Genomic DNA, 15,951 nt, shown 5'->3' with positions numbered 1-15,951 from the left:
TTTCTAGCCCTATCTGGAGTTGCTGTGGATTAAATTAAGGACCTTTGGCATGCAATGTATGTTCTTTATATCACTGAGCTTATGGCTAAGCCAAGAACTTTCAAAAAGCAAGAGGTGGTAGATAGGCTGGAAAAGAAAAGAAAGCCTGTTAGCTATGTCCATGTTTGACTAAAAGCTGACTGTGTATGAATCATTGATATTTTAGCCACTGATTCATTTTGAGATGGTAAATGTAGGTTTAACATGTTTGTGATTATATTTAACTGCAATCATACTGTATATTTTTAAATGAAGCAGAAATGTAGAGTTTTATAAATAGCTTGAACAAACACTTAAAACTGGATTTAGATAAACATTCAATTTATTTTGTAAATAAATCATTTTTTTCCACTTGTGATTTTGTTCTAAAATACCAACAGATTATAATTTTTCCCAGAGCTTTTCACACCATGCAGCTTTTGAGACTGATTAACAAAATTAATATTGCAAGTGTACAATATTGTGCTTGGTCTACTTTTTATGTCAAGGTCTCTACAACTCTTGATAAGGAATTTCCAATAAGGATTTATGGCATACCTTTAATCCTTGCCATGGAAGACTGGTTCTGTTAAAGTACATCAATACATATCCTAGTGATTCCATATCATCACGACGACTGCAGGGAAGAGAGTCAAGTTTGCGAGTTTATAATTATAGTACATAACAGTTTTTACAGTATGAGGACTCAGCAAGGTTTGAACTCAGACACTTTCAGGAAATTCTCCAACATATCAGTGCAGCAAGAATAAAATTTGTGCGATGCACAGAGACCATGAAGAATTTTAGAACTCAGAGTTATGAAAGGGTCTGGGATTCACATTTAGTTGTTTAGACTCTTTTGATGCTTTACAGTTTGGTCCAGCAACAAGCAACTTCTTTATCAACAGCATGGAAACACATGGAAAAATTGTCCTATAAGCAGGTTTTAACATCTTTTTACTATTTATCTTTTTAGCCTTAGATGACATTCTAAAAGGGGGGAAAAAAAGCTAAAACTAACTTTGTGAGAGCTGAGCCTTCACCCTGCTTTCCTCATAGCATGCACAGAGAGAGCCATGCTGGCTACCTTCCCAGACTTGCAACTAGACCTCTGAGAGAATAAAAAGGGTTGTGCTGGGAAGTGGGATGAGGTGGAGACTGGGACTGACAGCATATGCTGACACGTATTACTGCTTTACCCTTCTCCTTTCCATGGTACTTAATCTAGACAGCCAAAAATGCATAATGTGGGGTACAGTAGTGGCAACAGTTTATACACATCTATTAATGTATTTATAATGTAACATAATGATAAATTTAATGTTGTGAGCTGCCTAGAGATGCCAGTGGTGAGATAGGTGGCATATAAATATTTTACATATATAATCTAAGGTTCGGGACACTGGACTGTACCATTAAAGAACTGAAGTATCTTAACACAATGTAAGGGCAAGCTTCCTTCACTGCATCTTTAGAGCAAGTTTAAAGACGACACACATCTGAACCCGAAATACCACCAGCTTAATATTGCAGCATAATGGGTGAACAGAAGCCGGGTTTGGAGAATTTTACAGTATGAAAGGAAATGCATTATTTTATTTTTGAGATATGCTGTGGCAACCACCAAATTCACTGAAATTATTACAGAGAAATGGTTTCCATCAGATGGTAACCCTTGTGGGAAGTTTTTAACTATTTTCATAACCCTAATAAAGTTAATTTCTATAGTTATGTTCATTAAAGAACAATCCCAAAATTTTACCACAACTAATCTAAATCAAGAAATTGCTTTGACACTTACCTCTGTTCAATGCCAAGATGTGCATTGATGCTGGCGTATCTGGCTGTACCAGTGAGATTTTTGTCTTCTCTATATGGTATGTGCTGCCTTGTCCTGTTGTCCCGGTACTTTTTGGCCAACCCAAAGTCAATAAGGAATAACTTTAAAAAAATGAAATAAATTAATGTTTCCAGGCAGTTTGAAAACTACATCTGTGACATTGATGTACACATTCTTTAGAGTATTCTGATTAAAGCAAATCAAATCTGACCATTATTATGTAAATCCAAAGGAAGCACTTATTCTTATTAACCAGTTCCAACAGTGAATGCTCAAATGCTGCTAAACCTTTCCTATTTGAATAAGGAGAAGCTTAGATAATTCTATTAACTGTGAGATTTAATCTAAAACCTAGGTATTACACAAAGGTAAAATTTAAAAGCTTTTTTTTATTATACAATGTACTAAGAGAAAGCAAATTTTATGTGAATGTGCTTTGGCTTTAGCAATTCAAAGCATTTCTGCTTTTCTTTCATTTACTTATTAGTTAGCAGCAATTCTATCTTTTCATCCTTTTCAATATGCTGTATTAGTGCTTCATTGTTATTGAAGGGCATCCAGACAGTAGAATTCACAATTCAACCATCACAGCATAAGCCTCTAATCCCCTTTCCTATGTTCATGAAGTACTACAGCACCACATTTTTTTTACATTCAGTTCAACTGATCAGTCAGACATCTAATAACTAGGAAAGTTCTGTTATGCAGTAAACAAGTTACAACAGTTAGATCAGCTTTAAATTTAAGGTGTAGCAATGCCTAATTTAGGAAGTGACTCAAAACCTTAAATATATATTCTTATGACAGACTTGTAAACTAAATAGCAGTAAATATGTTATAGATCAAAGGCAACATGTATCCCCTAGAATCTCAGAAACACTAAGCATGTAACCAAACTAACACACAATTTTATTTATTTACAGATTCAAATTAGTTGCCATTTGCAGACTACTGATAATTTCAACTTGCTCTTTAGGCTGAATCCAGTGTTAGAAGTTAGACTAATTTCAATGGGTCTACTCTAAATAAAACATAGTAACATAGGATAAAATCTTTTAAGTTTGCTGGGCTCCTACAGTTATCAAAATAAAGGTGAGGAGAACAGGAACAAGCATAAGAAGGGTAGCATTTAAAGATAACTAAAACAAATCTGTTTTATGTTAAAGGTATAGACAGGTGGAAGTAGCTTTACAATCTACTGCAAATTCAAAGTAGCTACAAAATAATGAACACCTGAACCAACTCAAGGAAAGTTTAAACTATAATATCAACAGATCTGGAAAAAATGCCCTGAATGTTCCTTCTCTATAATGGATTCACAGAATCATAAAATACTAGAGCTGGAAGGGGGCAAAAAGACCATTGGGTTCAACCCCCTCCTGGTGCAGGACACCAATTTACACCATCTCAGTAAAACTTGGTCAAATATTGCACTGTCAGGGTAGTAAAATAACTTCTCAGAGATGCTTCTATAATTAATATGGTTAAGTCTATTATCATAACTTCTATAAGCATACTGTATTACTAGTATTTCCTACTGCATTTAAGTGCTTTTGAAAAGGGGATGGCAGAGGTTGAGGTGGGGGTTACTGGGGCTGGGTGGACTCTGTGGGATTGTGCAGGACAGAAGAGCCTGGAGGAACGTTATCCATGGGGTCGCAAAGAGTCGGACATGACTCTGTGACCAAAGGATCAACTGCAATATATAAAAAATGTTGTCACCTAAGATAATTTTCACTAATGGGATATTTTAAAGCAACATAAAATGGCAATGGGAGCTGTGTTTGGTGCCAAAATCTGGAGATAAAAATATCCACTCCCAAACATCTGCGAAATTGCATCACCCAATGGAAGCTAAATGCAAGAGGGACTTTACCAAGATGCCCTTTCTGGACCACTGACAATAGCAAAAAATGCACAAGTCTTGGATGCAAAATACATACATTGGGAGGTGAACCAGTTACAACCACTCCAATGTTCCACTTGGGCATTTTGAAGGGGCTGTCACTCCAGAGATCAAAAAACATAATTTCCAAAAAAGAGGAGAACTGCAATGACTACAAAAGGAGTCCCAGTTGCCATTCCAGAGGGGAGTAAAGACAAGATAGGTCCTGTCACACAATGCCAAGAGATACCCATGGGAAGACTGGGGATCGTGACACCCCAGTTTCAGCCTAACTGTTTGCTGGGCACACTGTGGGCTGTTCCATGATCATCACTTCTGATGCAGCTTATTTGCAGGGTGGCATGTTCAGTCTTGTAAACACAAACAAGTGATTTATGTTAAATAGCAGATGTAGGGGCTTCTTTCAGAATTTGGAAACTGCAGGATGTATAAAGGGTAATTAACTCTTTCCTCCTTGCTGAAGCCCACATCCAGTTCAGCCCCCTACACACCTGCTATTTGCAGTGAAAGAAAAGCTGTCATTAGTACTACACATTCATCTCTCCAACACCACAAACTGTGGTAGCATAAGCACAATCATGAGGAGCAATACATTTTTGAGGTCCAACTCCTCCATTTTGAACAGCTGATTTAATTTTTGAACAAGGTAAGAAGTTATAGCTTCCTTTTAAATGGCAAAGTACCCTGTCTTCACAATCAATCAATTCAAACTTAACTTAAATCATGATTTGGTATTGTGAGCACAAATGTGAAAAAGCCTGAGCAAACTACTGGGCTTGAACACTCCCTTCACCCGCCACACAGCCAGAAATTTAGTTTCACTTTTCACAGAGGGCTAGCTTGTTATTCATACAAACCAGATTATTGAAACCAATTCTGGTTGGTTAAACATACCAGCTGAAGAATCCATGAAGAAAAGGGGTGTGTGTGGGGAGGAGGGTCATAGAAGCCCAAGGCTGAACTTGGGTTCATTACTACTTGTGCTTATAGCATGCTAAACCATGGATCAACATTACGTGCAAAACAACTTACAATAGGCTCACAAACTGTATACACAGCAACAACTGAACTAGATGCTAATAAAAAGGCTTTAGTATAATGAAATATCATCCATTTTGCTTACTGCATTTCTAAAGAAAGGTATCTCTAGCAAAGCAAAATAAAATTCACCTTAATAAACAAATGAAAAAGCTAAGACATCTTGGGTCTGTTAATGGGATACAGTAGAACTTCAAGAATACAAGCTACTCTGAATAGCTTAGTTTCTTAATCTGTACTCAATACTTTCTTTTTAAATACACCACTGGAAACAAAGGACAATCCTTGACTGTTATTATACATTTTGCTAAAGCATCCAAGTTACTAATACACAAAGAAGAGGACTCAACTGTCCCCACCTGAAATGGATTTCCAAACAAACATAATTCTGTCAATGAGCAGGATGCTAAATTTCACCAAGATGTCCTACATCCAGATACAGACCATGCACACTTAGGCACAACACACCCTGCATCTTCTTTGTTACTGTGTTTTAGAACATAGGGGTATTCCTCAATTGCAAACACAAAACATTGTTCACATTTAAACTGACAGAAAAAGAAACTTATAATTTAAACAAGTGCCACGTTATATCTTATTAATGTTACATGTTTGCCAGGTATGTCTGAATAATGCCAACATAAGGTGCTTTTTGCAAGTCTACATGTTCTCCGAAACAAAACAAAAAAGCATATGAGTTTGGGATTGAGGTTGGAATAGGAGACAGTTTCAGACCTGGTTTAATCCTGAGAAAGATGGGTCCTGAGAAGTACTAACAGTCATGCTTCTTTTCCTCTTCCCCACTGGAGATTCTAAACACTGAACAAACAATAGAGGGTGGCAGTGCATCAAACAGTATTGCTTACATTGCAACAATGGCTGGCGCAGACAGGCAACACCGAGGCGTTAGAGAAAGAATAGGGTAGCCAAATGCCATCCTTCTTCCACCAAGCACTACAGTTTCCCAGGAGGTAACATTATAAGGAAATTTTTTTAGAAAATGTAGCAATATAAATTTTGAGCATGAGCCACTTCAAAATGACACTGCCTTGAACAGGGATAGCAATGACAACATTTGGGTTTAATAAAAATGAAATTTGGATTTTATGTATAAAGTATCCTTTGGCTCCACAAACTGCCCTTCCCCCAAATGACATGTAGAAAGCAAATCTTCAGTAAGGAAGAGGTAGAAGGCATTTAGTCACCTTAAGTTCACTTTCATAAGCATGCAGGGCTTATTCTAGCAGAGCTGAAAGAAGATCTTATGCTAGGAGTGAAATCACTCCTGAACATGAAATTAAGAACAAATTTGCAAAATTCAGCATTCCAATTTGAATTACTATATTTTAAGTTAGCTTATAATGAAATGGTTTCTGGAACAAGATTACCATTAACAGCCTAACCTAGAGTTACTGCTTATGCCTTGGAATAATACATAGACAATACAAAATTTACCTACATTTTTGCTACTGGAAGAAAATTGTTCTATATATTAAAAAAAAAAACAAAAACAAATTTTCTTTAAACGAAACTACTATATAAACAGGGCTAAAGCAAAATTTGATTTAAATTCTGCTTAAATTAAACCAAGGAATTTACACTCCTATGTTAGGTATTATTTCAAATGTTAAATGGAAAACGAATGCCCACTATTCAAGTATTTGGCACTGAACCTAAATGGTTCTCTGGGAATTCTAAATGGGGTCCACAATTTACATCTTCCAATGTGATCCTAACAAGGTCACCTAATAAAGCACAACAGCATTTCCAGGCCACATTTCTACTTCAAAGAAAAACAATGTGCTGCAATGCCAGCCCACTATGACTGTGAAAACAGTGGAGAAAGGGCCCCAAGAGAAGAAAATTGAAAATAAAATTGTTTTTTTTAGTTCAAGTTCTTGCCAGAAAGTTAAAGAATTGGACTGTATTAAGGAAACAGAATGCTAGAATATGAAATTTAAAGATAAAGTATAATAGAAATAGTATTACAGAAAGGTATTTTGCCTATTAAATTGAATAGTTGCACTTTCTTCTCACTCCACCTCCCCCAACTTGTTTTTTAAACTGAACTCCTTTAACACAAAATTCAACAGTTGGTTCTTGGTTGGTTTGTGTTTGATCTAAGTAATGGCCCCAAGTTGGCATTCATACAGGCAAACAAAAGTAACATTTTATAGTTAGTTTTATCTGTAGAATAAAACATTGGTGGCCTACAAAGAAGCCAAGTGGGAATCTTGCTCCCAATAAGAAAAATCAATCACATACATTTGTCCTACACTTAAGAATTTCTATTTAACAGCATGCTTAATGCATTGCCAATGCTGCCTGTCTGCCCGAGCTCACTGTAGGATAAAGTAAATTTGACTCCCACAAGCCAGTGAAGAGAAATATTTTTCAAGAAAGAAGTTTCAAGATGAAACATGCATCTCCAGCTAAATTAATGCATCAGCCCCTTCTCCCCACACTGTTAATCTACATCTACCATTAACTGCACTCTGAGCTTCCACAGGCTGTGAAAGCACAGTAAGAAGTTAAATCAACAGGCTTAGGTTATTAGAAGCCAATGGTTCTATACAGATTGGTTACAGCCACTTTAATGACCTAGATATCTGGTAGCTGAGGCTCTACCATGCTGGCATAAATTCAGTGGATAACTGGAAATCGCAGTTTATGGTAAGTGATGCTACTGCAATTGATTCGCAATAGTCAACGATTATCATTGAACACATTGAACTTGGGCACTCAATTAAAAGTCAGTTATACAACATATTGATTTTTTTAATTAAAATCAAGCCAAAGGTTGGGGCCACAGCTGATTCCTGCATATAGCAGTAAGACTGCAATTCCCAACTCTTGCCAAATAATTGACGTGTTTAGCAATGACAAGCAATTAAGTCAAACTGCACAGCATTTCCATGAACTGCTATTTTCAAAGGCATTACTGTTTGTTCTTTCATGCAAAAATGTATTAGACTAACCTTATTACAGTGACGCCCGATACCCATTAGGAAGTTATCTGGTTTAATGTCTCTGTGTATAAAATTCTTTGTATGCACATATTCAATTCTACTGATCATCTGTAAACAGAAGAAAAATAATCATGCCTTCAAAGCAATTAAACAGACAATATTTTAGGTATATGTTTTGGCAACATGTATTAACATAACCCTACAATGCAACAGAAATGTTACCAGCAACTACTCCAATTATTTGTTTACATATAATCAAAGCCAAAACAAAGCAAGACAAAGTAAAACAGAAGGCTGAAAATACTTAAGTCTTCATCATTTATGAATGACACTCATTACTGATTTAATAAAAAAGATGTATTTTGTCATAATCAAGGACTTGATATTCACACGACACTAGAATTCCCCACACAACACCTCTATACTAAAACCAGCACATCCAGAGATACCTTTTCCAATATTAGAAATTCATACCTAGACAGACTTGAACTTCAGAGTACTTCATTCTCTTCATTTCTGCTCATATTGTTGTTTAATAAGAAATTAGCCTATTATCCTTAATTACTGTGCTAACAATCGAGGCACTTGAACCTATTGTTTGTCTAGAAGCAGTTAAATCCATCAATATTGTCCCATCAATTTCCCACAAATTGCTTCAAATTCTTAATCTTCCAAAGAGTTACTTAAAGAGCAAATTTCATGGCTAAAATGCCAACTTTGGTACAGCTGTTTCCAGTGGTAGCTTTCAGAGTAAGCATCCAGTGATTATGGGCACACCACTTATTACACAGATTACACAGTGAAAGCTATTCTAGAAATGAATCATTCTCCAATTGCAATATGCTAGCCTAAATACAGAAATTCATACCTTTGTAACTCTCTTTTACCAAACTGTAGATTTGGTTTACAGTTTGGTCTACCAAACTGTAGATCTGTTCAAATGTGAGAGCCAGTGTGGTGTAGTGGTTAAAAGCGTGGCACTGGCAACCTGCATTCTAAGCCCCTGCTTGGCCATGAAGCCAAGTGGATAACCTTGACCTAGCCAGAGACTTTCAGCCCAATCTACCTCACAGGGCTGTTGTTGTGGGTTTAAAACTGAGAGCAGAAGAATGCTGTAAGCCACTTTGCATTTGTTTTTAAAAAGTGGAATATAAATCTAAAATGTGACCTTAGTGAAGGAATGTGTCAGTTTTGCCTTTATTATTCTTTATTTCAGATGGCTTTAGCTTACTATCTATTATTTGGAACATATGACTGCAAGGTAAATATACACTGCAGAACTGTTGCGACTGCCCTTAGTCAAAGATGCATGTGATTTTCTTCCCCAGTTAATACTGAATAGTAACACTGCAAATAAGGTAAATATAAGGCAAAAAACATAATACAGTTGATTGTATGGCTTATCAACAACAACACTAGTTTTGTGCTACATACCAAATGCTCTGCCATTATCACTGTACGTTTTTGTTTCTATCTGGGTCAAATATTCACTAGAGTACATGCAATACCAAGTTGTACAGTTTGACCTACTTGGAAGAAAGAAGCAAACAGCACTTTAAGGCACTGTAATATCCCCTTGTGCAACATTTGCAGCTACATACCTGGTCTGCTAACATAAGTACTGTTTTCATTGTGAACCTGCGAGAACAGAAGTTGAAGAGATCTTCAAGGCTGGGTCCAAGAAGATCCATGACTAGGACATTATAATCTTTCTCTTGGCCATACCACCTGCAAAGAAGCAAAAATTATTAGCATCATTTCACTCTAAGTACAACTGAAAATTATTTATAATTTGTGGATGGTGTAGATAGCTACAATGAGGAAGACAGAGAATGGAAATCCCACTGTGCTAGTACAATTCTGTTTACATGTTGTTGGATTTAATCCAGTGACACAATGACATATTATGCAAGAAGGCCAGCCATGGCTCACTACCAGGCCCTAGAGCTTTATTGACCTTTTCTTTTCCTCCATTCTGTTGCTGTCTGTTCACCTGCCCTCTCTGAGCAAGCAACAGGTGGGAAGAGCAAGAAGGTACATAAATTTACCAGTTTATGGAACAAGAGCAGCTAAGCCATACTACACATAGTACACATACTATAGTGTATTTACTGTAAATACATGGCAAGCGAGAAGGAGCAGTAACTTCTGCATGCTTTGCCATATCTCTTGTTCTTTCTCTGGAAGGTAATGGGAGCTGAGTCCAGAGGATGAGATGAATAAATGATAGCAAAAAGGCCACATCTTGCCAAAAAGCCTCCCAAACTCTGGAATCTCTGCTGCAATGTAGTTAAGACTGCAGCTATTAACCTCAGCTTAAACCAAAACCTTACTTAAATGTGATGTCAAAAATGAGACTAGGTTGTGATCCTGTTCATTGCCCTGAAAAGCAGAAACACACAAAAACACTTCCTGGAAGTTCCTTTAGAATTACATTCAACATTTTTATTTTCCTCCAACTTAGTCAAAATTGGAAAGACTAGCTCAGGCTTGTGATCACCATCATAACAAAATGTGTAACAAACAGACCACATAATGCTTAAGGACTATAAACAAACAAAAGGGAAACAACAATTGGTTGTCTAAAATAATGTGAACAAAACTTTATCAGTTCTTTTAACATTTAAACTAAGAAGAATAACTGCTTGAACAGAGTAAGTCCCATACTGATAAACCCACCACAGCAAAGGCCCTTTAGCGGTTATGTGCTGTCAAGTAGTCTCCGACTTATGGCGGCCCTATGAAAGAATGCCCTCCAAAATATCCTGTCCTTGACAGCCCTGCTCAGCACTTGACCTTCTCTAGCATAATCATTTCTCCAGTGAGTCTTGTCCTCTCATGATGTGCCTGAGCTATGACAGTTTTGGTTTATTATGTTTTGCTTCTAGGGAAACTTCTGGCTTGATTTGATCTAGGACCCACCTGTTTGCTTTCTGTTAGTCCAGCTTTTTTGCAAAGTGCCATGTTTCATAATCATCCATTTTCTTCTTGTCAGCTTCCTTCCTTTCTTCAGGAAGCACTTCCTGGCAGTTAGGACCCTGAACGTGTGGAATGGGCTTTCACAGGAGGTCGTTGAGGCCCCATCAGTGAGGGTGTTCAAAGACAGGCTGGACATGCACATGGTGGGCATGTCATGAGCGGAGCCGGCTGGAGCCCAGGGTCAGACTAGATGGCCTGGGAGACCCCTTCTGAATCACTCTGTTTCTATGTTTCACTGTCTAGCTTTCTCACCCATACTTAGTGAACAGGAATACAGCAGAGTGGATGATCTTGGCTTTAGTCTTCAGTGAAATGTCTTTACACTTGAAGATCTTTCTTAGTTCCTTCATTAGTACTCTTCTAAGTCTTATTTTTGTATTTTATTGTATTTTATTTTGTGCTGTGAGCCGCCCCGAGGCTTTGGCAAGGGGCGGCATAGAAATGTTTTAATAAATAAATAAATAAATAAATAAATAAATAAAAAGCCTCAGTCTGCCTCTAATTCTTGGTTGCAGTTTCTGTCTGAATTGATAACTAAGCCAAGATATACAAACACTTTCACAATTTCAATTTCTTCATCATTGATCTGAAAGATGTATAATTCCTTTGTAGTCATGATTTTTATTTTCTTAATATTCAGCTGCAGTCCTGCTTTTGCATGTTCTTTCACTTTCACTGGGAGTTGTGGTCAAGTCATTGCTTTCTGTCTATAAGATAGCATCATCTACATATCTTAAATTATTGATGTGTCTTCCACCAATAGTCACTACTTTCTCTGATCCTAATTCAGCTTATGATATGTCTGGCATTCAGGTTGAACAGATAGGGAGATAAAATACAGCCCTTGTCTCCCTTTGCCTATAGGAAACCATTCTGTTTCTCTGTATTCTGTCCTCACAGTAGCTTCTTGTCTATGATATGCATCTGAATGATCAAGTGCTGAGGCACACCCACTTCTTTCAGGACCATCCTTAGCTTAAAGGCCCCATGACTGTGCCAATTTAAAATGCAAATATGATTTGGAAATGGAGCAGGCGGTATCTGGGCACAGAGATGTGCAACCAGAGACACATCTGGGGATTAGAACTCAGATTAGCCAAGAGCAAGTGCATCCCTAACCAGTTTACTCCAAGCATACGTTCATCTCTGACAGTGAATACCAAAAGAGAATAAGATAGGTTTATCCCTTGATTATCACCAAAGATATCAACATGCATTGTGAAATTATGCTAAAAGAAATATGTGGGCAGTATTAAAAGAGCAATATAACACATCAACCCAGATTGCACATAATGACAACAAACTGTAGATTAATTAATCCAAAATTTGCCTCAATACATATTGCTGTTTCTTTTAATAAACTACTTTCAAATGGCCTGATTGGAGGTTCATCTGCAATATTTAAAACAGGGGCTATGAATTAACTGTAAATTAAATAATCCACAATTAATTTAATAGTCGTAGTTAGGTTAATTTTGGGTTGTTTAACCTGCGATTAACCATAGGTTTGGGTAAACACATCACAAAGCAAACTTCAACTGAGCTGATTGGAAGCTGCATGCTTAAAATGGTATTGGTCCACAGTGCAGCAAATCATGAGTTAATGAACCAACAATGAGTTAATGAACCAATTATTTTCCACTACCAAGTCCCTACAGGCCCAATGGAATGTGAACTTTTGTCTACAGGCAAGATTAATATTCTAGGTTCTGCTATTAATTTTACTACTTCCTTTAATACAGAAGGATCAATATCACAGCACAAGGAGCTAGAAAGTGGGAAAAAAGTCATGAAAAATCTGGACACATTGATTTTACGTGGAATTACGGCCCAGCTACATGAGCCATTACTCTGGCAAAACAACTAAAAGTGCACTCAGAAACTTGGCAATGTGCAACACCTGAAATTAGGTACGCACACAGCAGGAGATTCAACAACTGATTATACACTATCAGGGAAACACAGAACACACTAGTCTTCCCAACCTGGTGCCCTTCCGAAGCCTTGGACTACAAATCCCCATGTCTGATCATTGGATATGCTGCCTAGAGCTGAAGCAGAAAACTTTTGCAGGATATACTGGTGCTAGAGAACACCAGACTACTAGGTACTTAGAAAATGCAACACAGGGTTGTTGAATTTACAGCTTATGTTCACTAAAAATGAAAAAAAAAACCCTTTAAATTTTTACTAGAACCTACCTACTATGAAACTGTATTTCAGGGGTGACCAGACTTACTGAATTGAAGAACTACATACAGTAAATATCAGATGTTTGAGAGTTGCAAGTGGGTGCCCGCAGGCAGTAACAATGGACAGTGAGTGACAGACTGTGGGTGGTAGTGAGCTGCAAGCTGCGGGCACACACAGCAAGTGATAAGCCACAAAATAAACTCAAAAAGCTGCATGTGGCTCCCAAGAATCAGTTTGGCCATGCCTGCTCTATTCCATGTTAAAGCATAACAACAATTACTTCTGGGCTCCTAGGTAACAAAATACCTGGAAAAATTAGGGCACTAACCAACAGGATGCAACCGCTAATATAGATTATGTTGTGCTAATTTTAAACTACCTCTACTGCAATATCAACAGTAGTGTCTTCAGTCCTGAGTTTCTAATTGAAGGTACACTATGTTATACTAGTGCAATGTGATTTATATTAGTGGTTGCACTCCAATGGATACTACCCTTTGTAAATCATTTTGTAGGAAGCCCTGCCAATTTCCACCAACAAGCTCTAATTATGTAGTACTGTGAAGTAAGAGTAGCATCTTCTAAATAGAGGACAGCTATTATGCACAATTGATGCATTTCCACCTTCTTCTCAGCTTTCCTCAAGGAAGAATCACTTTCTACTGCCATCCTGACTATAACTTTATACAATTTTTAAAAAACTGTTTTCTTAAAATAGATAAGGTTCAGAAAGAAGAAGAAGAATGTAAGAAAAAAATGAAATAAAACTGTAAAGGGATCTTAAACAAGTATAGCCTATGCATTCATAATCTGCAAATTTCCAAAGAAATCAAAAATTTCTATCCTTCTGTCAATCAATGCCTTGTTGAAACTTGGAAAAAGAATGATTATAGTTCTCTATACCAACAAATTTTCCAATCACTGCAAATCAAGTATAAAACATCTACAATATTTTAACTAGCTTCCTTTTACATCTTATCAATTATACTGGATATAATTTCCATTTATCATTAAATTCTTCAATTAGTCTTCTGTTTACATAATTACTTAATTTTGTCATTACTGCATACTCAGCCAACTTATTTTTCCAGTCTTCAGTTGTTGGGCATTCTGGTGTTTTCCATACACTGACTATAACTTGATGGAAGCAGAAGTGTAAAAGCAATGAAAGCATCAGAGAAACTGCTTTCCAAGGCATCCTCACTCAGTTTTCCCCAACAGAAAAATGGAAATTCTGGGAAAAAACCTCTCATGAAGTCTTTTTTCACTCAGAATGAATGGAATTTTATCTCATTCCTTGACAAAAGTATTCTGTTAATTCTGCAAGGTCTTAAAGTCCCATTTTAGTTACTCTGCTCCCTCAAGATGCTTTCTAATAACCATGTAAGAATCTATAGTAATGACTCATTACAATCCCTCTATGCTATAAACATGTATAACCTGAACTCATTTTTGTATCATTTCTCCATTATAAAACACACTAGGTCGACTATATGCCCAATTAGCCAAGTATTGTCTACTGGCAGCAGATTTCCAGGAACTCAGAGAAGGACCTTTCACTTTACTCGCTACCTGTTGTTTTTAACCTGAGATGCCTGGCAACCTTCTGTATGCAAGGTATTCACTTTTTTACTGAGCTACGAGACATTTTCCAAGGAGATGAAACTATTAATAACTCTTTCTCTACCACAATATTGATAGTTCCTATTTTCAATTTGGTTTTCCTCCTTATTTTCTCACCAAGCAAGATATGCTTGGGTACCTATGGAGTACAAAAACTTGCTGCTCCATCTAAAATGGAGTATATTTGTAATTATTGTTTGAACAGAGCTGAGTTATATTTTCAAATTCTATAAATATTCCAAAAGCTTTAATATTATGTATTAACTCTGTTATGAATAATTAATTTTAGATTATTAACCTGCTTTCAATTTAAAAAGTCAGTACCAAATGCAGTACCAGGATTATTATACTAGACACCATCTGCATATAAAAGAAAATCCTCCCATTAATTAGGCCTTTCTTCTTCCATTAAAGCACAGCTGCAAATGAGTAATCAGGATCAACAACATCCCAAAATGTAAAGTTCAGAGACTTATATGAACAGTCTATCTGGTCTAACTGATCTTATAATTCTTTAACCTGTACATGTAATATAACAGTTATACACTACCAATAACAAGTCAAAACCAACTGCACACATTACAACCATACACAAGTTACCTGACCAACCTATGCACAGCCATATTTCACAACTGTATGAGTAAGACGGAAAAAAGAGTTACACTAAGCATATCTTTGCTGCAATGTTCCCATCATTGCTTCCCCTTCTGAAGCTGCCTGTCTTGATCAGCTGGGCTAACCTGGGCATCCTCCTAGTCCCAGCCTAAGTTGGCTATTACAAATGTCAGGACTGCAAGCAAGCCAGTATTTTATGCCATACTCTGCATGTCTGGACAGCACAGACTGCTTTCTTTGGTACCAGTAGTTTGTTAATTGTAACATGCATATGGTACAAAGCTATGTGGGAGTCTTGCAGAAGGGCCAAAATGAGTTGAAATGCCAGAGTTGTACAAAATGATAACTATGACTAAAAACAGTTATGCTGAGTCTCAAGGAAGGAAAAAATATTTTAATGTATGTTTTTATGGCTTTGTATACCTATGACTGCAGGTGGCGCAGTGGTTTAAATCGCTGTGCTACTGGGCTGGTTGATCAAAAGGTTGCCGGTTCGAATCTGCACAATGGGGTAAGTTCCCCTTGCTCCGTCCCAGCTCCTTCCAACCTTGCAGTTCGAAAGCATGCAAATGCAAGTAGATAAAAAGGTACCACTTTGGTGGGCAGGTAACAGCGTTCCGTGCACTTTGGTGTTTAGTCATGCCGGCCACATGACCACGGAGACTGTCTGCGGACAAACGCTGGCTCCCTCGGCCAGGAAATGGAGATGAGCACCGCCCCCTAGAGTCAGGCATGACTGGACTTAATGTCAAGGGGAAACCTTTACCTCT

The 15,951-nt window shown here is 37.2% G+C and overlaps 1 protein-coding gene across 4 annotated transcripts in view; it reads right to left on the bottom strand.

Moving 5' to 3' along the window:
* The window catches only part of CSNK1A1 (casein kinase 1 alpha 1), a 45,917-nt gene that overhangs the window by 18,711 nt on the left and 11,255 nt on the right, over window positions 1–15,951 (bottom strand). For 3 of the 4 annotated variants that reach the window (XM_044454409.1, XM_044454408.1, XM_044454407.1), the window contains exons 3-7: window positions 9,373–9,499; window positions 7,781–7,879; window positions 5,538–5,621; window positions 1,820–1,959; window positions 577–655 (exon numbers count right to left, since the gene is read on the bottom strand). In XM_044454409.1, coding sequence (XP_044310344.1) covers window positions 577–655; window positions 1,820–1,959; window positions 5,538–5,621; window positions 7,781–7,879; window positions 9,373–9,499 — 529 coding nt within the window. The remainder of the gene's footprint in view (window positions 1–576; window positions 656–1,819; window positions 1,960–5,537; window positions 5,622–7,780; window positions 7,880–9,372; window positions 9,500–15,951) is intronic. The other variant, XM_044454410.1, reaches the window with a different exon arrangement.

The sequence above is a fragment of the Varanus komodoensis genome, unplaced genomic scaffold (assembly GCF_004798865.1).
Source record: "Varanus komodoensis strain SLA01 unplaced genomic scaffold, ASM479886v1 scaffold7_3, whole genome shotgun sequence".
Taxonomy (NCBI): Eukaryota; Metazoa; Chordata; class Lepidosauria; order Squamata; family Varanidae; genus Varanus; species Varanus komodoensis.
The sequence above is the reverse complement of the archived record's forward strand: the minus strand, read 5'-3'. Positions and strand labels throughout refer to the sequence as shown.